General features: G+C 39.6%; 1 protein-coding gene and 1 non-coding gene across 2 annotated transcripts in view; one reads left to right on the top strand and one right to left on the bottom strand.

The window, feature by feature from the left end:
• TOP1 (DNA topoisomerase I) overlaps nt 1-26,992 on the top strand; it is a 100,370-nt gene that overhangs the window by 38,900 nt on the left and 34,478 nt on the right. The window contains exons 4-8 of the mRNA XM_044263033.1: nt 10,213-10,336; nt 12,207-12,262; nt 15,255-15,350; nt 16,297-16,372; nt 19,998-20,110. Coding sequence (XP_044118968.1) covers nt 10,213-10,336; nt 12,207-12,262; nt 15,255-15,350; nt 16,297-16,372; nt 19,998-20,110 — 465 coding nt within the window. The remainder of the gene's footprint in view (nt 1-10,212; nt 10,337-12,206; nt 12,263-15,254; nt 15,351-16,296; nt 16,373-19,997; nt 20,111-26,992) is intronic.
• On the bottom strand, nt 21,419-21,559 carry LOC122916578. The gene has a single exon (XR_006386232.1). It is a non-coding gene; the product is annotated as a U4 spliceosomal RNA (small nuclear RNA).

The following is a 26,992-nucleotide window of genomic DNA, read 5'->3' as shown; positions in this document are numbered from 1 at the left end:
ATTGATCCCCTTTTCTCTGCCACATCTGATTTCACCAACCAAAATTTATCGTTGTGGGAGAAAAGATTAAGTAGAAGTGGCATAAAAGGCTTTGGTACATTAGTTTGGCCCTCTCTGCTTTACCAAAATCTCCTTTTTTAAAAAATAAAGACTGTATGGGACACCTGGGTGGTTCAGTCAGTTAAGCCACTGCCTTTGGCTCAAGTCATGATCCCAGAGTCCTGGGATCAAGTCCCACATCGGGCTCCTTGCTTGGCAGGGAGCCTGCTTCTTTCTCCACCTCTGCCTGCCACCCTGCCTGCTTGTGCGCGTGCGCTCGCGTTCTTGCTCTCTCTTTCTGACAAATAAATAAAATCTGTAAAAAGGAAAAAAAAAAGAATATTGTTTTGGTGTCATTTTTCTTGAAAAGTCCATTGTAGTTTGTCTAGAAGAAAGCCTCATCCTGGTGCTTCAGCTTAGGGTCCACAGACTTGATTAGGTTACCTGACCTTTCTCAACTTAACTTTTCAGGTCCCGCATATTAATACATGCTTCAGGGGGGGAATCTAGGGTAGTCAAGAAATACAAAATCTCTTCAACTTTGAACTGTTTCACAAATACGAGGAGGTGGTATTTTGTACCTCTTTATCAAACATACTTCCCTAAAATGATGGCATAGGCAAATTCAGGAATTTGTTCTAACACAATTTTGTGCCTTTTAATATTTTCTTCATTTCTAATCAAAATACTTAAGAAATAATGGTCTGTTTGCCAAGAGGCATTGGAAAAACCTGGCCTTGGTTGCTGTTTACACATGACAGTCTAGCCCTGAATCCTAATTCACATATAAGTTTAAGACAGTTTAACCAGATGATGCGTTGTAAACAGACTTTTAAATACTTCCTGTTTTGATCTCTGCTGACACACTACCTCTTTGCAACAAAGCTAGTGTATTGGTTACATATCTGTATTTCAGTAAATCCTGTACACTGTGTTCCTTTTTTATGTGACTTCTGATCTTTCTAGTAGTACTGGGCTTCTTCATTTTCCTTCTGTAGCAGATTAAGGAAACTTGGGCAATTGTTTAGATCACCTCTGAGGAGGCCAGGATATTTAAGGTTTAATGTGTTCTCTTCAAAAATGCTTAATTTTAGGGGCACCTGGTTAGCTCAGTCAGTTATGCATCTGCCATTGACTCGGGGCATGATGCCAGAGTGCCAGAATCAAGCACTGTGCCCGGCTCCCTGCTCAGAGGGAGTCTGCTTCTGCATCTCCCTCTGCTTCTCCCCATACTCATGAACACTCTCTCCCTCTCTCTCAAGTAAAATCTTAAAAAAAAAAATGCTTCATTTTATTATATCCATTTTATTCCAGTATTTGCTAATAAATTTGGCATGATTTTGTTGCTATTATAAGAAAACAGGTTTTATACTAATGTGTTTCTGTGTCTTTCCTCTTCTGCTGGATATTAGCATCAATCATTTCTCATTTAGGACCCAGATCCCTCAAGAGATCCCATCTTATTCATATACTTTCTCCTATATTGTTCTTACTTAAGGTACAAAATAAGGGAGAGGTTATTAAAAGATCGTTCGATCTTATCTCTGTGTGGTGGGGAGTCTGAGTTTACATGCCCAAAGTCACATGATGGTGTATTAGCAGAGCAAGGATGAGCGACCAGGGCCTCTGTGTTTTTTTTTTTTCTCCACTGCATTATTCCTTTCGGTAAAAGAAAAAGATCTTTCCTAAGGAGGGTTTGTTGTGTAGCTAAACTGTGTAAATACAAGCACCTCCTTCTCATATGCATGTAGTTGGCATCTCAGATTTTAAAATGCCAGATCCTTTCAGGCACTGCCTCTTTCTCTTTGGGCCCCAAGTCCCTGAAGATTTTGTCAATAAAGGTATTAATCTCATTAAGTTGTGATCCTGCGAAAACCCCATCTCCAACTATTGCCTTTTTGGCCTATAATATTGCAGGAAGAGTTTATGCCAAAGTTAAATAAAAATAATTTTTTTCTATTATTTGTCTCTGACATTGCTTCTTTCTGGTGGCATTAACATTTAGCACTTCCGGTCCTTTTAAAAAATATATAAATCCTCCCAAAAGAAACAAAGGGAATATTCTTTCTAGATGCTTAAGAATCACTGCTTATAGGATCGCACCAGATACTTTTGTTGAAAGTTGCATCTTTAGTCATAAATTATCTTCAATACTAGACCTTATATAAACAACATTATTAGAATCAGTTGTGGGGGGGTGGTTTTAGAAATAAAGGACTTCATATGTGAAAAGGTTCTTCCTGCTAGGTCCCCCCTCCCCCACCCCTCCTGCTAGTTTTTGACTGTGTATCTCTTGCCAATTGTAAGCCTGGCACTCAGGCTGGAGTGACAAATGTGTGGAAAGCCAGGGAAGACAGAAAAGCACTGCTGTGAAACAGTAAGGGAAGTGCTTTTCCAGCCATGTTGGCAGTGCTAATCTGTACAGGAAATGCGAGAAACATCTGAGGATAAGGATGCTTTTGGTTTCCCTGAGCTCCAAATTCTACCTGAATTAGAATTGAGAGAATGTAAGATCCTAGGCACTGGAATTAAGCAACCAGTTCTCAGGGGAAGTTTTTCTTAACAGAATCAAATTTAAAAGACATTTTTGCTCCCTAATCTGTGGACTGTTTGCCAAAGCCCTTAATTTATCTGCATATCCCTGTAACTACGTGTCTGGGGGGAGAAGTGGACAGTTAACCTGAGTAGGTAGAGAAGTTTGGTGGTTTAGAAAGAAGGAAACTGAAGTACCATCACCATTCACGGGGGACCCAGTATGATACAGTGAAAAGCACACAAAAATAGAAGTCGAGAGGCCAGGTTTTATAATTTACTAATGGCGTCCTACATTTTACTAGTTGTTGTGTCCTAATTGAAGCTGTTTTAACTTCTGGGTCTTGTTTTCTGTTTTTGGTCAAGTGTTGATAGCAGTATTGATCTGGTCAAGCTTTTAAGTTTGTTGGGGAGAATTCATTGGAATTCTGCAGATGAAAGCTCTTTGGAAACAGTAACATACTAAATAATTGACCTGATGGTGTGGTGGTGATTACCATAAATCCTGGTAGAGTATCATCAAGATAATTTTGGTAATCTTTTTTTTTTTTTTTAAAGATTTTATTTATTTATTTGACAGAGAGAGACCACAAGTAGGCAGAAAGGCAGGCAGAGAGAGAGAGGAGGAAGCAGGCTCCCTGCCAAGCAGAGAGCCCGATGTGGGACTCGATCCCAGGACCCTGAGATCATGACCTGAGCCGAAGGCAGTGGCCTAACCCACTGAGCCACCCAGGCGCCCCAATTTTGGTAATCTTTGAATCTAATTTAATTTTGGTAATCTTTGTTAATTTTGGTAATCTTGGAATCTAATTTAGTAGTTAATTATTGATAACATCCAGTTTGGAACCCTAGTTTTCAATTATATCGAGCTGTATTATAATGAACTATAATCTTTCTTGGTTTTTTTTTGTTTTTTTTTTTTTTTAAGTTCATAGTAGAAAGGGTATTTGAGCTAGCCACTGAAAAATAGTTAAGATCTTGACAAGGGGTCGCCTGGGTGGTTCAGTGGGTTTGGGCCTCTGCCTTCAGCTCAGGTCATGATCTCAGGGTCCTGGGATAGAGCCCCGCATCGGGCTCTCTGCTCAGTGGTAAGTCTGCTTCCCCCTCTCTCTGCCTGCCTCTCTGCCTACTTGTGATCTCTCCCTGTCAAAGAATATATGTATCTATTTTAAAAAGATCTTGACAAGGGAAGGTGATGGCTACAAAGATGGCATCCAGACAGTGGGAAACAATTACAAAAACATGGGCACTCCATAATGTACTTTGTTCTGGGAAGAATCCAGTTAGGTGGAACCTAACAGAAGGTGGGATAGAAAATGGGGCCCCAAAAAGCAGCTTGAGGCAAATACTGTTATTTCACAAAGTTGGGACTTGAATCTGAAGGGAGCAAGAAGCCATTGAAAATAATTGAGAAAGGGAAGGCGCCTAGATGGCTCCCTCTTAAGCCACTGCCTTCGGGTCAGATTATGAACCTGGAGTCCTGGGATCGAGTCCCATGTCGGGCTCCCAGCTCCGCAGGGAGTCTGCTTCTCCCTCAGATCTTCTCTTCTCTCATGCTCTCTCTCACTCTCTTTCTCTCAAATAAATAAAATCTTTAAAAAAATAATTGAGGGGTGCCTGGGTGGCTCAGTGGGTTAAGGCCTCTGCCTTCGGCTCAGGTCATGATCCCAGGGTCCTGGGATCGAGCCCCACGTCTGGCTCTCTGCTCAGTGAGGAGCCTGCTTCCTCCTCTCTCTCTCGTAATCTCTGCCTGTCAAATAAATAAATAATCTTTTAAAAAATAAATAAATAATTGAGAAGGGGAGATAGAGGACTTAGCCACCAAATGCATGAGGGATCTATACATAATTTCTAAAATTCCATTTCACTCAAAGTTTTCATAATTCTTACTATTTTGTTTAGTAACTTGTAATTGGTGATGTGCATTAGGAAACCTTCATTTCTTAGAGACTTTCAGGAACTGACCGCTGCTTTCCAGAGACAACTTTGGAATTTACCTAGAATTTTTAATTTAGCAAATGTTACTTAAGCCGTAACTGCCTGGTTTCCTTGAAAGGGCTGTGAATATCTCCTCCCTCCATAGCCTGGAAGCTCTTGAGGCTCTTCATAGGAATTCCCTATGATTCCATGGGTTTGCACCCCGCTTAGGAGTGGGCCTGTGGCAGGACGTGTTTATTCTCTTAGCAGTTAGTGGCTAAGTCTTTTTCTCAGAAGATAGGAAGCAATATCCTATCTCTCTGGCAGTGTTTCTTTTTTGTTTTGTTGAGAAGTCATGTAACAGAATGGTCAAGTGCATGATTCTGGAACTGGGTTGCCTGAGTTTAAATCCTTGTTACCTCTCATTAGAGGTCTTTTCTTGGATGAGTTTCCACATTTGTAAAATTGAGTACTAATACTTAACCTCAGAGTTTTGTCATGGTGTTTTAAACTGTTTAGAAGAGTGTGTGGCCTTTTATCCTCTTCAAATATCTGTTAAATATTTTTATTGGTGATAGAGGACAGACTTTTTTTTGTTTTCTTAAATAGATTTAAATAGTTTCCCACAGCCAAAATCCTAGCTTCCCAGAATGAGACACAGATATGTTGTTGTTCCCCTAGAGGGGTAGCAGGTGCCTTCTTGGGCTAACGGGAAAATACTTTTTCCTCCTAGCTTCCTACTGCCATCTCCTTACTTCTACACCTCTGTCTTGGTGTTTTACAGGAACCCTGATCAGTCGTTTTTGTTTGCTCAACCTCAGCAGAAGTCATAGACCAGAGGTTTCACTAAACCTATCATTTTAAAAATAGTGTAGGTTACATTTTTCCTTAGTGGAATTTAGCTTATTGAAACATAAGACAAGCATGAACACTCTGAAGATGTGGCTTTGAATCTTTCTATTTGTTCTCTTTGGCATTGACTTTTGCTTGTCCAGGTTTTGCTAGTGTGGTGGATCTTATTCCCAGAGAGAAATGAGTCCTGAGCCAAGGAGTCAGCTTCTGAACCTGGCCAATAATTGGTGTTTTCTCTCCCCGAGTTCTACCAGTGAAATTAATATTTCATCCAAAAATGTGACCATTACAGAGGTTCTAGGAATGCTAGCTACTATGTGTATTTTGACCTTCACTGTACCCCAGACTACACTTATTCTTAAAATGTATTTCTTCTTTTTTCTTTTTTTATTTTAAGATTTTATTTGAGCATGGATGAGAGAGTGGAGGAGGGGAGAGGGAGAAGCCAATTCCCCGCAGAGCCCAGGGAGTGTGATGCTGGGCTTGATCCCAGGACTCTGAGATCATAACCTGAGCTGAAGGCAGATGCTTAACCAACTGAGCCACCCAGGCACCCCAAAATGTATTTTTTCTTCAGATATTTGGGTTTCTTACTGTGGTCAGTAGTAGCCTTTCTTTTGGTTTATTGTCCCGTCGCCCCACTGAAGTTTTTCTAGTGCGTGCTTCAGTGATCTGTGCACTGCCTCTGAACTGGCGTATTGTAGCCTTCAGTTGTACTGAAGCTTAGTTTATGACTTTGACATATTGTGTCTATTATGTATGGAAAAGTAGCAGGATCAATATAAGGAAGAGAGTAACATCTCTTAAAACCGTCAACATGCAAACTCCTCTTCTACATTGGTCAGACCTTCTGTCAACTCATTATCAGTGGAAAAGACAAGGTGTTCTTTAAGCCACCATGAAAGTCAAAACTAGTTTTAAGCCTTTTGGAAAAAGAGATACATGTTAGGAAATCCTGAATGAGGATTAGTCAATCTAACTGATCCCAGGTTGGCTTTATTTTCTGCCACTGGCCAAATCCTGCCTCTAACCTTCCAGTGGTGTACAGCCTTAGACATGCTTCGCTATCACAGGACTTTGTCCCCCAAATGCATTTGCTACTTACTTCAGGTAGATTTCCTAGGAAAAACTGACACTGGTTCTTGCTCTTTGCCAGCCCTCCTGCCGCAATGGGAATTATGGATGAGGGGGTAGGACTCACAGTACTCTGTGATCTGTTTCTGGAGGCAGGGACAGGATCACATTTGACAAGTAGACCTGTTAGTACCATGTTCAGGACTTCATAAACCCAAATTTTTAAGTCTATAATGGGATGCCTTGTACCACAAGATGTCCTCAGTCTTGAATTGTCTGAGCTCACTTGGTATATAGAAATTCATACCTGCTCTCTTACATCTAAACAGTTAGGAATAGAGGAGAGTGGTTTCCTTTGGAAAGACACGTTGATAGTTCCATCTCATTCTGGTCTTTGATTAATTATGACCTATAAAAAGGTTACTACTCTAGCAGGAACTTTGAATTTCCTGAATAGATTTCTCTCTGGTTAGTAGGCAGAGAAAGTATCATTGACTTTTTGCATTTTCCTGGGGGTGGCCTTGGTACCGTCTCATAGGTTTGTCGTTTGCTGACTTCTCCTGATCTCTGTTCCATGTGATAATGAACAGCAAACTGAGAACTGGAGAGCTGTGTATACACTTAACAGGTGGGTGCCCTGGAAGGCCAGAAAGCCAGTTGCTAGTGAAACAGACTAATGTTCCTTCTACGAATTGTCCCTAGGAATTGCTTTCATTGAGAAAGAGAGTGGGGGAAGGTAGAACGTAGAGGAAGAGCGAGCATTCCTAAACTCAGATTCCTGAATCAACTATGTATAGTTTCATGGGAAGACAAAATAAGGAGCAGCTATCCCAAAGGTTTTATCACTTCAGATATCCGAGATCTCTGTCCTAGAAAGTTTCTAGATGGTAAAATAAAGTTTTGACTTTATATATCAAGTCTCACACTGGCCATGCATTTGTCTCTAAAACCAATCTACTTTAAGTGGTAGGTATCAATTTCACGGACATGTGATGATACTGATTTAGCAGAAAGTACTCTGAACTTAGAGGTGGAAATATCGAGTTAAATCCAAATCTCAACTAACCTTTCTAACATTATAACTTTGAATTAGACCTTGAACCACAGTTTCTTTTTTTTTTTTTAATTTTTAAAAAGATTTTATTTATTTATTTGACAGACAGAGATCACAAGTAGGCAGAGAGGCAGGCGTGGGGGTGGGGGGAAGCAGGCCCCCTGCCGAGCAGAGAGCCCAGTGCGGGGGGGCCCAATCCCAGGACCCTGGGATCATGACCTAAGCCAAAGGCAGAGGACCTAACCCACTGAGCCACCCAGGTGCCCCTGAACCACTGTTTCTAAATCAGTCTAAGGGGAATAAAGTCTTCCTCACAGGAGTGTGGTGAGGATTGAATGGAATAATATGTGAAAGCTCCAAGCAAGGAGGACAGAGGGACTAGAAGAAACAGGACTACAGGTTTAGGAAGATCCAGGAACTTGTCAGATGGAAAGAAAACAATGACCACTTTATCTTGTTTATGTACTCCTCCCTTTGTGTTGCTGTCATCAGGTTGTTATTTAGATGTGCCACGCAGTGAAGCAACAACAAGTTTCTCCATGAGCAGACTTTGAACTCATGAGGGCTACGCCTAGTTCCAATGTACATGGAGGCAACATGGTCACCAAGTTTCCCACCAGGCTTCTTGTTCTCAGCACAGTTACGATGTCACTCTCCATTGTGTGTGTTCTTGTAGTCTGTTTTTACCGAAATGCAATGTTTTACCAAAAAATCCTGTACTTTATACAAAAATGGCTCCCAGCTTGTTAGCACTCTACTTCCAGTTCTCATTAAGCTCTCCAGCTTCAGAATGGCTGGTGAAACAGCTAAGTTGCCAAGATTGCAATGGATTTTTCAGGAGTTTACATATATGAGATCATAGCTTACATGTATGAAATCCTATTACCAGCAAAGTGTGTGAGCTTCGTATTCCATTATACAAGCACTGTAGTTTTAGAGCTTTTTAAAACATTAATTGTAAGAGGAATTCATGTTCATCTACACAATTTGGAACAATTATATCCACAGTACTTATGGATACACACCTCCCCACACAAAAAGTAAGAAAAACTCCCACTTTAATAAGAAAGCATTGTGCTTGGTGTTTTCACATATGTTATTATTATTATACATTATTATACATTATTGTTAGCCCATTCGAAGGGATGTCTTCCTGCTTCTGGTTATTTATTACCCAAATGCCGATCTTGAGTTGAGGCTCTTTGCATGCAAAGATGTGTGTCACAAGATGCTTTTCTGATCTAGGTTCTATGGCTCTCACCTAACTGGTTGCCATCATTTTATTCTCCCTTTTTGGCCTTCAATGTACCCAAGTGTTCTGGTGAAATCTCTTTAGAATAAACTCCGTGGGATAGACATAGTCTTATGAGCTCATTGCTGGTAATACCTACTTTTTCTGGGCTGAAGGCTAAATGTGACAGATGGGAAATGCAGTCTCTGGTGGCGGGAAAGGCAGGAACCAATGCTTACTATATGACTGTCTCTGTCAGCTGGGGTTGCTGCCAGCTGTCTTGCATCTGGGGTGGGCTCCCCAGTTCATAGTACTTGAATTCAAGTCCCTTTTGTTAACTTCTGGATTATATCAGTTGGTGCAGTAAACAGGGTTCCTAAACTGCCTGCCCAGTGCACGGAAGAAAACAGTCCTCCAGTGTTCTGCCACCCTAAACCATAGTTTGTAAGTGTTGCTTATTGCCTCATGCAGTGTTTTTATATAGTTGCAGTCCCTTTAGATATTCCTGTTCTCCATGTGTGGCCATAAACATTGTCTATCTATATTCATAGGACTCACAAACTACAGTGGAAGAGCTGTGTAATTTGATACATCACACATTCCCCCTTTTGTTCCTTACCACAGTTGTATTTTCTTTCTTGTTGGTTTTCATTGGTTAGTTCTTACTTTTTTTATTTTTTATGGAAAACGTAGAACATCATTTATAATGTTATTTTCCAAAGAGAAATTTCCAGGAGTGAGATCCTAGGGTATAAACCCTTTCAATGGCTCTTGCTCTCTCTGTCATATTTCGTTCTCCAGAGGAGCAGTGTCTTTACAGTGCTTACCAGTATGTCCACAAACCCCTTTAAAAGAGAGGCTTTTAAATGTTTAGTGCAGGACATGCCTTTGTTTTTAGCTAGATCTTTTCTTATTGTGAAGGAAGGACCAAGCAGGGTTTTTAAGCCCCATCGAGAAGTGACTAGCTTTTCCTAGTTAAAGCTAACAGGAAGCATCTACTGTGTTTTGGGGCTGTTCACTGCACAGAGCCACCAAATGCTTTTCTTTTCTTTCTTTTTTTTTCTATTTTTTGGGGAATTGTTTTTACCTTCTCATATCAGATTTCAATGCTCAGTTTGGAGCACTCATCTGTCGTAGTTTTTGCTCGTAGAATGTAGAAACAGCAGGCTTGCTGTACATTCTTAGTCACTTAAAAAAAAAAAAGTCCTGGTATGTTTAGAATGACTACATTTCTCTATTTGGTTCCTTTGCTCCTTCGAAAAAATAAAAACATCAAACAAGAGAAAGTCCAGTTGCCAAGAGTGTCTACTTGAACTTTCTGTCAGGACTGTTTATTTAAGGCATCATAAGTTTCCATGGTTTCATGTTATCTCAGGCTATCTTGTGAGTTGATCTTGTGAAATAAACCCTTGTGGTCCCTACTCTGGGCTAACTCTGTGTGTCTTTTTTTTCTTTTCTTTTCTTTTCTTTTCTTTATTTCTTTCTTTCTTTCTTTCTTTTTTTTTTTTTACAGTGAACATAAAGATTCTGAAAAGAAACACAAAGAGAAGGAGAAAACCAAACACAAAGATGGAAGTTCAGAAAAGCATAAAGACAAACACAAAGACAGAGACAAGGAAAAACGAAAGGAGGAAAAGGTACAGAACTTTCCAGTGGGGAAGGAAGAGATGGGGGTTGTACTTTTCGTTTTCTTTATCTTTAAAAGCAGGTAATGAAAGTACCTTCACTGCACAGTAAGATCCCACGGCCTTTGAGTGAAAAGTCTCTTGTCAGGAAGCTTAAGCATCATTCTCAGTCTTAAACAACAAAAACCAAAGTCCTTTACCACTGAATTTCACAGGACTGGATCAATCCACATTATTATCTTACATTAAATGGCAAATGGATAAATTAAAAATCTAGGGTTTCTGGAAATGCCTGTGTTCTTTCATGGGGAAAGTTCTGGGTTTGGGAGAAGGTCTAGGACCATGTTGTCTTCTGTTGAATATGGTCCTTCCTGAGTGAAAACAGTGATTGCTTTTGTGGCTTTTGGTTCCAGCATAACTAGCATAAGCTTCTCAGAATCTCTAGACTCATCTGGCTGCAAATAAGGGTTTTGGTGTATAGACTTTAAAAAAAAAAAAAAAATTGTTTTGGGGCACCTAGGTGGCTTAGTCAGAAGAAACCTGTGTGATTCTTTTTTTTTTAAGATTTTATTTATTTGAAAAAAAAAAAAAAGATTTTATTTATTTGTCAGAGAGAGACAGCACAAGCAGGCAAAGTGGCAGGCAGAGGCAGAGAGATGCAGGCTTCCCACTGAGCAAGGAGTCTGATATGGGACTCGATCCCAAGCCCCTGAGATCATGACCCGAGCCAAAGGCAGCAGCTTAACTGACTGAGCCACCCAGGCGTCCCAGGCCTGTGTGATTCTTGATCTAGGGTCATGTGTTTGAGCCCCCTGTTGGGTGTGGAGATTGCTTACATAAATTAAAAAAAACTTTTTTTTTAAAAGATTTTATTTTTATTTATTTGACAGAGAGCGAGCAATCATAAGTAGGTAGAGAGGTAGGCGTGGGGGTGGGGGGACAGGCCCCCTCCTGAGCAGAGAGCCCGATGCGGGGCTCGATCCCAGGACCCTGAGATCCTGATCTGAGCCGAAGGCAGAGGCTTAACCAACTGAGCCACCCAGGTGCCCCAATAAAAACTTTTAAAAAAAATTTATTTTAAGTAAAAAAAATAAAAATAAAAAATGTTTTTATTTTAGTTTCTGTTTGGAAAAAAGTAATTTTGGTACTTTGTAAATTCAGGCAATATGAAATAGGGAATGTAATGAAAATGACACCTTCCTTAGGGCACCTGGATGGCTCAGTTAAGCATCTGACTCTTGATCTCAGCGCAGGTCTTAATCTCAGGGTTGTAAGTTAAAAAAAGAAAAGAAAAGAAAATTACACCTTTCTTTCACCCCCTTGCTCATTGTCCTTTATCTTTCTCTTTCTGGAGGCAGCTACTATACTATTTTTTTTTAAATTCTAGAGATACCATATTTGTGCGCATGTGCATACATATGTGTGTGTATCCTTTTGTATGTCTGAAGATTTTTGAAAGACCAAGTGTGTCTGGAAAAGGAGGGGGAATGTGAATTACTTTGCCTAAATCAGAGAAGGCAGGAAACAGACTGTTGCATTTTGTTTTGTTCTGTTTTTTATTTTCTCTGCACTGTCAAGGACAAATCCTTGAGAAAGGGTATATTTATTGAGGAAGGGGTACCCGCCATCATTTAAAAGTAAAAAGCTGCCATTTTGACGGGAAACATTTCTCAGTAAATTGGGTAATTCACCCTGAACTATAAAAAAAACAGTCTTGGGAAAATGTCAAGACCTTTGCTTCACCTGCTCAGTTTTGCTAATAATAAGAGTGAGTCTGCAATCCAAGATGCTTCAAGAATTGAGGCCAAATGTTCTCAAATAAGAAAGAGGCTTTTTCAAATTTAGTCTCTTCAAGGTACTAATCAGTTACTATTATTTTCAGGTTAAAGCCTCTGGGGATGCAAAAATAAAAAAGGAGAAAGAAAATGGCTTCTCTAGGTAAGACTTTTCTGGTACGTTGGCTGCTCTCTAGGCCAGCTCTTCATGTTGTAGTGTTGTCTGAACTTACCTAAAATGTACTGACCGGGCCACCTCTAGGTTTCCAAGGAGATTGACAGTGAGAGGACTTGGTGTAAGCTAATTTGAGTTCTCTGAAGTGTCATTTAGTGAAATTGACCCCATTTTCCAGAAGGCTGTTTTGAGTGGAGGAGATTAACAGAAAGAAATTTCTAAAAATTCAGTTACAATTTACATACCAGAAATTTCACCCTTTAAAACTATACAGTTTATTGGTTTTTAGTGAATTCACAAGGTTGTACAACCTCCTCCTACCCCACTATCTTAATTTCAGAACATTTTCATCTCCCCAAAGGAAATATCATACTCAGTCAATAGTAATTATGGAGTTTCCTGAAAAACCCTACTCTGAATTCCTCGTTAGTAATACAGTAGTCCTCCTCCCATCTGCCCTCTGCCCCCGACCTTAATCCACAGTTTTGCTTTCTTTGGTTTCATTTAGCAATGGTCAGCCACGGTCAGGAAGAAGGTGATCCTCATTCTGACACTGTCAGAAGGTCATTAGTACCCTAATGCTATGCCACATTGTCTGTGTCATTCACCTCACTTCATCTTCTGACATAGGCATTTATTATATATCATCACAAGTAGGGGGATTAGTACAGTATAATAAGATACTTTGAGAAAGAGATCATGTTCTCATAAATTTTATTATAGTGTATTATTATTGTTTTGTTTTTATTATTAATCTCTTGCTGTGCCTAATTTGTAAATTAAACTTTACCATAAGCATGTATGTATAGGAGTAATTGTGGTGTGTATATATAGGGTTTAGTACTTACCGTAGTTTCAGAACTCCACTGGAGGTCTTGGAATATATTCCCTGCGAAAGGAAGTGGACTGCTGTATTCTAAGGCTCATCTCTAGTTTATAGAACTATGCCTATTTGGTCTACATTTTAAGGATAGGTGTAGAGTTGAGTAGAAATATATTATCTTTTCAAGAAGAGGAAAATGCATACAATCTGAGGTTGGTTTTTCTGTTTTATTTTTGCCATTTTGATTGTTTTCCTCATCTGCCTCAACTACCTAAAAAAAAAAAAAAATCTCCAGCTTTAAAAATAAGTTTATGGTCATATATTCTTACTTGCTCCATTGAATGACAGAATGGATTTTCTAGGAGTTGTTGGAAGGGATTGCATATTGACTAGAACAAAGTGTTGGGAGGTTTTGCTTCCTTGAAACTCTGACCTTTCAGTTTCATCTGGGAACATTATTGAAAATTCTGCCATCTACTCAGAGTCCCTTGACTGGGAGAAGTAGGTGCCCTCTTCAGGCATGTTTTGTAACTGTTCTAGGAATGTGGAATAATACAATTCAAGAAGCATTAGAGCTGAAAACTACCCTAGGTGTTCTGATTTCTTAGATAAAGTGATTACAGGGTGGCTATTTTCTGCCAAAAGACCACCTAGGACTTTTATAAACTAACACTAAGTGTGACTAGACTCTCTGGACTTGGTGTGTAGTCCAGGATTCAGTTTCATACTTCCCATGTTAGAAGATCAGGAACACTGTCTTCCAGGCCATGGCCTCTGTGTTCACCTTGCTGGACTGCTTGCTAGCTTGCATGTTTGTCTTTGTAGACCATCCAGATGCTTTACTGGGTGGAGCACGGTTTTTCTGATAAATTGTCTTAGAAGTTCTTGCTTCAGGCCTAGTAACCCTTCCCACATGTTGTTAACTTCACCCATGACAGTATTAGGATCTAGCGTTTACTTAACTGGTTGGGTCAGTAGCAGTTTTCTTTCCTTCTGGTGCAAAGCGTTCAGAAATGACTCTTGACTATGTTAGTGATTTCCATGGTGACGGGAAGCAGCTATAGAGATTGGCATTTGAGGAATGTACAGAAATAAGGAAGAAAAGCTAATCTCTTTAAACATTCAGATTCTGTCAAGCAGAGGGATCCAGTATGCTTGGGGAGTTTGCAGGGTGGTAGCATTGAAACCCCACAAATATCTTGACCCTAGCAGCTGAATCTGGATGTTTCTCCCTTGGACCCCTTAGAGATGGATGGTTTGTTGGGTGGTGGTCTCTGTACTGAGTTATTTAGCTTCATATATGCTGCTTCTGGCCATCAACAATGAGGTTCTGCCTAGATGTGTTGGGCCAGGGAGCATCTCAAGGCTGTGGTGATTGCTGGCGCCATGGGTTTTTGTTTTTGTCCTCCTCCCTCCCCCAAATTGTTCCTTCCTCTTTCTGGTTCAAAATAGTTGTCTAACAGAATCATCTTTTTACATTCAGAAGGCAAAAAGTCTTAACAAAAGTAGGACAAGGCACTTTTCCGTGTATAAAGTAAGTAAACCAAGGGAGGAAGTTGAACAGTGAGTGGATTTGGTTTGGAATGGCTTTAGTTTGTTCACAGCCTCTTCTCTCATTTAGCACATGCCCTTCTTTTGTTGTAATGTCAGCTTAGTTATTTTCCCGTATAACTAAGATTAGTTTTCTTTGGAACTTTAAGGTTCAAGTTTGGGAAATTAAATTTTTATTCCCTTCCTTGTAAAAGCTATATTCAGCTTTTGGAGTACTAGAATAACCAGTTTGGATCACTGCAGGATTTAGATACATAGTAGATCCCTCCTGCAAGGTGAGGGAACAATTTAAGTTTGTTCCTGTTGTGGTTTGGGTCATGCTGGCAAAGGCAGCTAAGATGCAATAGAAAAGAATACTGACTTAGATTCTGATCCCAGAATTTGATATTGCCTGTTCATCTGTAAAGTGAGGACAGTGCTACCTACTTCACAGGGTTGTAGTGAGATACTAAATGAAAACAAGTGCTTACAGGAAACCTTTACAACATATACAAATGCATGTTGTTAATCCTTATATTAGCTACTTCTCATCGAGGTGATTTGTGCCCACTGATTATTTAACATAATGTAGACATTCTCAGACTTAACTAGTTTTTTTTTCTTTAGTCCACCACGAATTAAAGATGAACCTGAAGATGATGGCTATTTTGCTCCTCCTAAAGAGGATATAAAGCCATTAAAGAGACCTCGAGAAGAGGATGAGTGAGTATTTTTTTATTCTTTATTTTTTGAAAACAAAAAGCATTTGTTTAAAGGAGAAATGTGATATAGGTCTCTCCAGTCACAGAAAAACTATTAATTGACTTTAGTCATTTGGAATTTATGATTAATGGACTGGGCAACTTATTTATCTTTGAATTATGAGATGCAGGATTTGCTAAGCAAATAAGTAGTGTATCTATGGAAAATACATATTTTTATTATTTTTTCATATTAAAAAGGTAATGCTTGTTTAGTATATGAATTTCAAATAATACAGAATTGATAAAGAATATTTAAATTACTTAGGTTGCCCTTAATTTATTATTTCCTGCCACAGATAATTTTTCACTGTTAAAGCAATTTTCCCTAGGATCTGTACCTGTCAGTGAATTCTAAGTGATGTTTCAGTGTATAGTTAATAAAATTGCTCTTAAAACAGTTATTTAAGGCTTATGTGTACCTCTTTCTTAGATTCCGTGAGGTTAAGTTCCATTCCTTATGTTCAGTCTTTTATAGCTTATTATGCTTCAGGAATCTACAGAGGTACAAAGTGGACAGAAAGGGAGGAGAGAAATACTTGGTGAACTCATTTGTATTCATTTAGAATGTATATAGTATTTCTTTCCTCTCCTTTCCAGCCAGATACTGCCTTGTGGTAGCCATTGTTGCCCTGGGCATTTGGTGTCTGTTTCCATAGGTAGCCCTTCACTCCCTTCTCTTTCAGGCCTATGTGTAGTATAAATTGTTTTGTTCTGTGTAGGACTGTAACTGTTGGTCCTTGGTCAGGCCTTCTTTCTTCATTCCTGTTCTGACTGTAGAATGTCCAGCTAAGAATAGTTACACCTGCATTGAAAGCCTCCAAGAGGAGTTTGGAGGTCCTGATGCTGTTGGTGAGAACTACCATGTCAAAGTTGTGTTAATTGCATATTCATGTTCCCCTTTGTAGTGCTGATTATAAACCTAAGAAAATTAAAACAGAAGATATCAAGAAGGAGAAGAAACGAAAACTGGAGGAAGAAGAGGTTAGTAAAAGAAACTGTGGCCCTTGGAGGCTTGGGTTTGGAGTAGGGAGTTTTCCATAAAACAACTTTTGAATGCAGATGAATTTTAGGTAATGTATTGGTCTGTGGTAGAGGAAACACAGAAAAACTCATATATGTGTAATGGTGGCCATGGTACTGTGAGTTTTAAGATCTCTCTTAGCCTTTCAAGGTGTCTGCCCGTAGTGCTGATGCCAGCTGATGTTTTTGGAGAAACTGCACTATCTTCATACATGCAGAGGGAGTGTTAACAAATCATACTTTTAGGCTTTCGATCTCAAAGAGTTTTCCTTAAGATTGTTTTTTAGCACTCTCATATTAACCTTGCTCATCACTTACTCCGGGTAACTCTGTGTGTTTAAAGGCCTTTAATTGGGTGCCCCTTGGACATATGATGAAACCCAAGCTCTTTACCACAGCTCCTCCCAATCTGACCCCTGCATCTGGTGCCTGCTTTCATCTTTTTTGCCTCTTCTCTAATTTAGCTGGTTCCAGCCACACTGGCCTCCTTTGTTTCTTTTCCACACTGGATTCTTTTGTGCTTCAGAGGTTGATGGAGCACATGCTGTTCCCTGTCTGGAACACACATGGTCTTCCTCCCTCCTTCTCCTGCCTTATCACCTTCCTTAAAATCTCAGCTCAACTTAATTACTTAGGCTTGTGGCCAATTTAAAAATACTTTAATATGGTTCCTTTTGACACTTCTTGTTTCTTGTACTAAAGAGTTGTTAGCAAGTAATACAAGAGAGGGATGTCAGAAATTCACAGGAGTCTTAATCTTACACTCTCCTAAGAGAAGGGGTTGAGTGAGTTCTTAGCTCTTACACTGTATTTGTGGTTAGCCGCAGTCATGGGCAGAATGGATTCACAAGTATTAAGTCAGTTGCTTATGGAAGTATGAGCAGTAAAGATAGTGAGAGTAGGGGAACAGTGAGTTTTAAGAGTGTAATCTATTGTAGTAGTAAGAATGATAATAAAAATAAAAATAAAATGTAATAGATGCTTACAATGAGCCAAACACTATTAATGCTTTATATGAATCATTTCAATTTAATCTTTACAATAGACATTACGAGGTAAATATTGCTACTATCTATTCTCTGCATTTTACAGATGCAGAAACTGAAGTATAGAGGCTGAGATCATTTGCCCGAAGTCACACAGCTACTAAGTAGTTAAGTCAGGATTTGATCCCATGCACTCTGTTTCCAGAACCAGTGCACTAACCACCATGTTATTCTGTCTCTGGTGTGACTTTGCTGATTCTTTAAAGCCACAGGAATTAAGAAGGGCCTTTAATGAAATCACATTAAGAATATTAACAAAGGGGTGCCTGGGTGGCTCAGTCAGTTGAGTGTCTGCCTTCGGCTCAGGTTATGACCCCAGGATCCTGTGATCAAGCCCCATGTTGGCCTCCCTGCTCAGCAGGGAGCCTGCTTCTCCTTCTCTCTCTCTGCTATTCCCCCTGCTTGTGCTTTCTCACTCTATTAAATAAATAAAATCTTTAAAAAAATATTAATGAGTAGGTGAGCCATAGAGAGATGATCAGGTGCTAGGTTTAGAGAACTGTGTTTTAACAACAGGTCTGCTTTTGGCTGTCAGGTTTATGACCACCAACTCAGGAAGTGAAGAGTCAAATGTTGAGGGATTATGGCAGTTACTGCACTTTTATGTAGATGATCAGTATAGACTAGTTGGTGAAGAAGTGTAAAACTTTAGCCTTCCATGCTTTCTGTATTGCCTTTAGGCCTTCGTTGAGTTGTTGAATAATAAACTTTCTGTGAATTTGGAAGGAGTTAGTAATAACTATTTTAAACCATTTGAAAAAAAGGACACTTGAAGGATGCCTGGGTTGCTCAGTTGGTTGGACGACTGCCTTCAGCTCAGGTCATGATCCCGGAGTCCCGGGATCGAGTCCCACATCGGGCTCCCAGCTCCATGGGGAGTCTGCTCCTCCCTCTGACCATTTCCTCGCTCATGTTCCCTCTCACTGTCTCTCTCTCAAATAAATAAATAAAATCTTTAAAAAAAAAAAAAAAATCACTTGACTTTTTTTTTTTTTTTAATCTTTTCAGTAGCCTTCTCCCTGCAGGGGGAAAAAAATGCAGGTTGAAAGACTTAGAATTAATACACAGTCTTCTTATGGCTGGGACCCCAGATGGCAGGAACAGTCCTGAAACCTCACTCACTGGTTGTGGTTTTTTTCATTTCTGGGAATTGTTCTGAAGTTTCTCAGTGACTGATTATCCCATTTTGAGGCTTGAAAACATACAGTGTAGCCAGTAGTTTCCTGATGGGACCATCTGTATGCCTGTTCAGAAGCTGTTCAGAGAATGTCTTTAACTGAAAATCATTTCCCTTTCCTGTGCTGTGTTTCAGGCAAAATAGTAAACATTATCTGAATTAATATGATCCTCTAGTACTTCTCCCCAAAATACTTATATATTGTAATTCTCTATTCCTATTTTAAAATATGTCTAGTGTTTGTAGTCTTTCCCTTCCTTCTGTCCCAAAGATCATTTGCTTTAAAATCTGGAGTTTATCTTGATTGCTATCCTATCATGTAGTCCTAGAATGTTTTTATATTCCCATGAGACACGCTGTGATTTTTCTGGTAAACCTGGGCCCTCATCATGGTCAGTAGCAACTATATGACCTTGAACAGGTGAACAAACTTCCATTCCAGAGTTTTCCTTGATTATAACTGGGTATGTCAAGTCAAATGGTCTATAAAGGTCTTTCAAGCTCTGCCATTCTGTAATTGATTTTAAGGTGACTCAAAACCGCTTTTCATAGCTATATAAAACTCGTTGAATAAAGATCTTAGATAGATAAGACAAAGGAAAATATTCTTTTAAAGAGTTTAGATCCTGTGGAACAGGACCCCATTTGTCAAATTGCACATTTTTTTCTGGATGTTTGTGTTTTGAGACTTATTTCCTGTTGTTACCAAATTATATTTGTTTATATTTGTGCCTCAGTGACAGCTCATGTGAGGTCATAGTTCAAAGAAGAGCTATAGAGAAATACTACCATAGGAATTGGTTATTTTAGAACCCCTCAACACTTGTTTACTGCTTCCTGACTTTGTGTATGTAAGCAACAATGATAAGGTGGTGTTCTCCCACAGCCCCTCTCAGATTCAATCAGGAATTTCCTTTCAAATTACATATTATTTAAATACAATGTCTCCTAATTCCCATTATTGGATGGTGTTTGAAGAGGATTTTGAAGATGGTGTTTGAAGATGAGTAGAATTTGAAAACAGGTGGGGATAATAACTGGGATGACTCTCTGTGGCAGTGCTTTCCCAAACATTCCTCTGAGGGTTAAAAAAATATATAGAATTTCCCAGGCTCTTGCTATGCAAAATGAGTGTTTTTAACTACTTTCTCAGGTAATCATTTGTCAGGGAGTTTGGGGAAATACTGCCCTAGAGAAAGAGACCAATAAATTTTCACTCTATCAAATTTGAGAGCATTAGATTTTAAGAACTCCAGTTTTAATATTCTGTGATTCCAGTTTTACTTCTTAATGGTTCTTCAAAACTACTTTTAAAATGTGGTTGGTACTTACTTAAGTGCTTTGTTACCATGTTTCTTTGTAGGATGGTAAATTGAAAAAACCCAAGAATAAAGATAAAGATAAAGATAAAAAAGTTCCTGAACCAGATAGCAAGAAAAAGAAGCCGAAGAAAGAAGAGGAGCAGAAGTGGAAATGGTAACATCGCAGCACTGGATTACAATGTCAGCTCTCGGATTCCACAGCCTAATTAAGCAAGAGTGTTATTAAAATTTAATAGCCTGTTGTTTGGAGGAGGAGGGAAGTACTTAAAAAAAACTCCAGAATATCAACATTCTGAAATAGTTTTCCAGATCCTAGTGAGAAGGCTAACTAGCTTTCAGCTTATTGAATCTAAAAACGAGGTTCCACCCTGTTGAACAGAATGAACTATGAAAGTAGACTGTGTGTAGGGATTTGGCATGTGAAGAAAGTTGCATTTAAAATGATAGGAACAACAGTAGCCAAACTATGGAAAGAACCTAGATGTCCATCAATGGATGAATGGATAAAGAAGATGTGGGGGGGTGTGTATGTGTCTGTGTCATTCATATATATATATATATATATATATATATATATATATATATATATATGATGGAATACTATGCAGCCATCAACTGCCCCCCCCGCCTGCAAATTCCTGCCATTTGCAACGATGTGGATGGAACTAGATGGTATTTTGCTAAGCGAAATAAGTCATTCAGAGAAGGGCAATTTTCATACAATTTGTTCTGGTATGAGGAATTTGAGAGGCAGGGCAGGGGGTCTAGGTGAGTAGGGAGGGAGCGAATGAAACAAGATGGGACCAGGGAGAGAGACAAACCATAAGAGACTCTTAATCTCAGGAAACACAGGGTTGCTGGGGGGTTGGGGGGGCGCGGGATGGCTGGGTTATGGACATTGGGGAGGGCATGGGCTATGGTGAGTGCTATGAATTGTGTAAGACTGCTAATTCATTGACCTGGACCCCTGAAGCAAATAATACATTATATGTTAATAAAAAAATAAAATGGGAGGGACACAATTTTTAAAATGCTAGGGAAAAGATGGAGTATTTTATAAATCATGTTCAGGAAACTAACTATTCATTTAAAAAAAAAAAAAAACAAAACCTCCACAAGAAAATCTCGATAAATATTTTTAAATTGTAGAGTAATGAAGATCTCTTGAGGAAGGACATGCCACCAGAGCAATAAGGAAAATGTTTACAACATTGGTAAATCAAAATTAAAATGTTATTAATAAAAAGAAAATGTTGTATATGGCAAACAAACTCATGCCATTAAAAGGGGGAATATTTACACTACAAAGGGCTAAGATTCTTAATGTGAAAAAGCTCTTTTTAAAATGAAGGAAACAGTCTTAGAAAAGTGATCAGTAAACATCTTAAAATATGGGCAAAGAAAAATTCCAAGAAAATGATGAATGATGAATCTTTTTGAATGATGAATCTCTAATTAGGAAACATTAATGAATATCAGAATATCTAGGATTGTGTCTGAGAAAACAGGTGGCCTCACTGGGAGTAAAGATTCAGTCTTCTATTAGCAATAATCGCGCCTCGGATAAACCTCATTGGCTACGATACTGCCACTGCGCAAAGCTTAAAATTCAGTCTTTTCTAGAGGAGAATAGCAATAGCAGGTTACTTTTGAGATGTGTGTTTAGGTGGGAAATTTGATTTTTTATTTAACAAATTTTGGTGTTTGGAATTGTGAAACTAAGTTTTTTTTTTTGTTTTTTGTTTTTTTTTTAAGGTTTTATTCATTTATTTGACAGAGATCACAAGTAGGCAGAGAGGCAGGCAGAGAGAGAGGGGGAAGCAGGCTCCCCGCGGAGCAGAGAGCCCGATGCGGGGCTCGATCCCAGGACCCTGGGATCATGACCTGAGCCGAAGGCAGAGGCTTTAACCCACTGAGCCACCCAGGCGCCCCGAAATTAAGTATTTTTAATACTGGTACTTGTTAAAACTTTGTATGATTTAACTACTCTACCAATTATACATGATTTGTAGTTGTGTTGAAGAGAGTCAAATGATCCAGAGATGTGTAAGTTAGAAAAAAATAATTTCTTTCCCTGATTCCCATTTTTCCTTTCTCAGCTTTGAGGTAACCACTTTCCATAGTTTGTTATGTAGTGTTCCAGACCCATTTGTATGTGTTTACTCTATGGCTCTTATCATTTAGAATAGTCATCTCCCTAGCACAGCCCCCCTAAGGCAAAGGGAGAGATAAGTGTGACCAGGGAGGTGTCAGAGCAGGAGAGCTATAGTGGCAGAAATGCCCAGCACAGCTGTGTAATTGGCATTGTTGGTGTGAACACATAAGGGGTTAAAATGAAAGTGTGGAAAAGGAAAATCACAGAGCAAAGGAATTCTGGGCCTTTCCAAAGCCAGAACCGGGAAACAAAAGGATAAGTGTGGGGTTTTTTTTTTATTCTTCTTTTTTTCCCCTCTCATTTTTTTCTTTGGAACTGATCATAGTTTTTCAGAGATAGATATTCACCTTTATTATTATTTTTTTAAGATTTTATTTATTTATTTGTCAGAGAGACAGAGTGAGTATAGGCAGGCAGAGTGGCAAGGAGAGGCAGCGGGAGAAGCAGGCTCGTTGAGCAAGGAGCCCGATGCAAGACTTGATCACAGGACGCTGGGATCATGACTGAGCCGAAGGCAGCCACTTAATCAGCTGAGCCACCCAGGCATCCCAAATATTCACCTTTACTAAAAACAATTTTTAGGGTGCCTGGGTGGCTCAGTTGGTTAAGCTGCTGCCTTCGACTCAGGTCATGATTCCGGAGTGCCGGGATTGAGTCCCACATCAGGCTCCTGGCTCCTCAGGGTGTCTGCTTTTCCCTCTGACCTTCTCCTCTCTCATGGTCTCCCTTATTCTCTCTCTCAAGTAAATAAAATCTTTAAAAACATTTTTCTTTAAAAAAAAATTTTTTTTTTAATTTGTAGAGAGAGAGGCAGGGGCGAGGGAGGGAGAGAATCTCAAGCAGGCCCCCACTGAGCAGAGCCTGACACGAGGCCCGATCTCAAAACCCTGAGATCGTGGCCTAAACTGAAATCAAGAAGTCATATACTCAACCAGCTGAGCCACACAGGCACCCCTAAAACAGTTTTTGATGATAAAATGAAATACCCCCGACCTTTTTTTTTTTTTTTAAGATCTTATTTATTTATTTGACAGATCACAAGTAGGCAGAGAGGCAGGCAGAGGAGAGAGGAGGAAGCAGGCTCCCTGCTGAGCAGAGAGCCCGATGCAGGGCTCGATCCCAGGACCCTGGGATCTTGACCTGAGCCGAAGGCAGAGGATTTAACCCACTGAGCCACCCAGGCAACCCCCTTTTTTTGAGAAATAAAGAAGGGAAGAGCAAAACCAGAAGGCGAGAGAGAATTTTTTTTTAATTTGTTTTTAATTTATTTTCAGCATAACAGTATTCATTGTTTTTTTTTACCATACCCAGTGCTCCATGCAATCCGTGCCCTCTCTAATACCCACCACCTGATTCCCCCAACCTCCCACCCCCCCACCACTTAAAACCCCTCAGATTGTTTTTCAGTCCATAGTCTCTCATGGTTCACCTCCCCTTCCAATTTCCCCCAACTCCCTTCTCCTAACTCCCCATGTCCATGCTATTTGTTATGCTCCACAAATAAGTGAAACCATATGATAATTGACTCTCTCTGCTTGACTTATTTCACTCAGCATAATCTCCTCCAGTCCCGTCCATGTTGCTACAAAAGATGGGTATTCGTCCTTTCTGATGGAGGCATAATACTCCATACTGTATATGGACCACATTTTCCTTATCCATTTTTCCGTTGAAGGGCATCTTGGTTCTTTCCACAGTTTGGCAACCGTGGCCATTGCTGCTATAAACATTGGGGTACAGATGGCCCTTCTTTTCACTACATCTGTATCTTTGGGGTAAATACCCAGGAGTGCAATGGCAGGGTCATAGGGAAGCTCTATTTTTAATTTCTTGAGGAATCTCCACACTATTCTCCAAAGAGGCTGCACCAACTTGCATTCCCACCAACAGTGAGAATCTTAAGCAGGTTCCATGCCCAGCAAGGAGTCTGTCATGGGGCTCCATCTCATGACCCTGAGATCCTGACCTTAAGCCAAAATCAAGATGCTTAACTGACTGAGCCACCTAGCCACCCTAAGATAAAATGAAACAATTATGGAAATTAGGGGTTATTAGGAGTTACGAGAATGGTGGGTTAGTAATTCATTAGTCTTTATAAGTCAGAGTTCTATTGTGGGTGCTCAATAAGTGTTCATTGAATGAACAAGATCATTTCCTTATCATCACTAGCTCCCTACTGTCTTCCCCCTTCCTTTGGAGCCTTGGCTCTCCTTGGATTCTGTACAGATACACTCTTACCCTGGTCTTGCCTTGTGTGGAATTAAATACTCTGAAAGGGCCTAAAAACCTAATTTTGCTTCTGTGGTTGAAATCCTTATCAGTGTTGCCACACATTAATTCTGAGAGACCTTAACCTTTGATTTTTATTTTATTTTGGTTTAAGTGGGATTGGTTAGTCTTCAACTAAAGATGATTGGTATGCGGGTAAGCAGTCTTTTCTACAGCCTCCAGCGCATGCCGTCCTTAAGTCTGATTGTTAAATTTTGTGCTTTCCTTAAGCACGTTGCTTGATGGCACACTGTAAGTTTTTGTAAGTAGAAAACAAAAATTATCAGCCTCTTAGCTGATAGCTTGCCCTTTCTTCCCATCATGGTAGGCTGCCTGCTGTACTCTGAAATCAGTGGTCCAGTTCTCAGTTGACTGCCACTGAGCAGATACCAGCTTTTTTTCATTATTCCTCTTGCTCTCCCACTGAAAGACATACTTCATCAGTTTGGCAAACCTGCAGACTTTTTGCTTTCTCCAAAGTCTAAAGATTTGTTAATGTTGCCAAGAAGAAATCAGCGAAACTTTGATCTTTATCTCTTCTTTGGTAATTGTGAAGAAGGGAAAATGGTTCACATCCCCTCTGGGTTTCTTTATTGTATCACATTTTCCCCATAGAGACAATGTTACAACTGGTGCTGGTATCCTCAGGCCTGTGGGAAAACTTAATTACTGAGATCCCCCTGTATTTAAGCGTTACCCATTATAGGTGTGCTGGGAGGTTCAGGTCTGCCTTGAGTTAAATATACTTTTTTTTTTTTTTATCAGGGCTGACCTGTTAGAAGTCCCGTGTTTGTTCTTCACAAAAAAGACCTAGAAATTGGGAAATTCCTTGCTGGTGTTAGGTGACTTTTAACTAGAGGTTTCAGTTTCTTTTAGCAAAGGCAAAATGCTATAAGGAGTTAAGGTTATAATGTAAGGAATTAGTGTTCAAAGACCAGGACTCACAAATAAAGTCAGTCACAGTGATAAGGTATTTATGGGATATGGATTGATCCTCTTCTCAAACCAGAGAAACTGTCCTTGATTCCACCTTCCCCTTTTCAAGTCTGTTTTACTGTCAAATGCATAACTGCCTTGAATTCATAAGCCTGTTGTAGGGGAGTCATTTTGATGTCTGAGTGCTTGTTTTTCTTTTTTTTTTCTTTTTTTAATTTTTCTTTTTTTTATTTTAAATATTTTTATTTATTTATTTGATAGAGAGAGATCACAAGTAGGCAGAGAGGCAAGAAGAGAGAGGGGGAAGCAGGCTCCCCGCTGAGCAGAGAGCCTGATGTGGGGCTCCATCCCAGGACCCTGAGATCATGACCTGAGCCGAAGGCAGAGGCTTAAACCACTGAGCCACCCAGGCGCCCCTGAGTGCTTGTTTTTCTTAATTTTGTTGGTGAGCCATTGGTACAGGCCTGCTGTTTTTATTTGTGTAGTAATAATTGTTGGTCCAGTGGTATTTTCAGCCTCCTGATGGATGCTTTCTGTTTAGACTGAGGTTTAGTGTTGAATGAGTGACTGAATCGGTTATTTTGCCTAAATGGTAAGTTACTGTGGGTCCTCAGGATGAACATGTTGGAATGAGGCAGAATTATAAAAAAGTTTGGAATCTTAATTAAAAACCACTGGAGTTGGGCACCTGGGTGGCTTAGTGGGTTAAGCCGCTGCCTTCGGCTCAGGTCATGATCTCAGGGTCCTGGGGTCGAGTCCCGTATCGGGCTCTCTGCTCAGCGGGGAGCCTGCTTCCTCCTCTCTCTCTCTGCCTGCCTCTCTGCCTACTTGTGATCTGTCTCTGTCAAATAAATAAATACAATCTTTAAAAAATAAAAATAAAAACCACTGGAGTTGATAAGAATGGAACCAAGTCCTAGTATAAGGGAAATTAGGGTTCTCAGCATCTTCTCACAGTTACTCAGTGACTGCTTCATGTAGACTTCCTAGAGCACATACATGTCTGCATACATAATATATACATACATGTGAATTTTCTCTTATTTGGAGAGTAATAGACTCTGAGATTTGGATGAGTGGGTCCCTGCACTCAGGCCTTTCTTTGCCAGGGTTTAGTTGGGAGATCCTGCCAGTTTCATGTGGCAGGTTGGTTACTGAGAATAGTGTTCCTTTTAGGTTTAAGATTTTGTTAAATCTTGACTTGGAGATTTTTAAAAATTATTTCTAATTGTCGTAAAACAAAAACATAAAATTTACCATATTAGCCATCTTTAAGTGTGTAAAGTGTATTAAGTACATTCGCATTGTTGTGTAACCCTTACCACTACCATCTGTCTTCAGAATTCTCTCCCTCATTCCCCCTTTCCCCTGGACCCTGGTCTCTATCCTGCTGCTTTTTGTGTCTGTGAATTTTATTACTTTATGTTTCTCATGTAAGTGGAAGTACACAATATGTGGCCTTTTGTGATTGGCTTATATTTCACTTATGAAAATGTCTTCCAGGTTCATCCATGTTGTGGCTTGTGTCAGAATTTCCTTCTTTTCTAAGGCTAATTAATATTTCATTGTATGGAGAGACCACATTTTGTTTATCCATTCATCTATTGATAGACACTTATGTTGTTTCAACCTTTTGGCAATTGTGAGTAGTGCTGCTGTGAACATTGGAGAACAAAG

The sequence above is a fragment of the Neovison vison genome, chromosome 8 (genome assembly GCF_020171115.1).
Source record: "Neovison vison isolate M4711 chromosome 8, ASM_NN_V1, whole genome shotgun sequence".
NCBI lineage: Eukaryota > Metazoa > Chordata > Mammalia > Carnivora > Mustelidae > Neogale > Neogale vison.
Note: the sequence above shows the minus strand (reverse complement) of the source record. Positions and strands in the feature narration are given on the sequence as shown.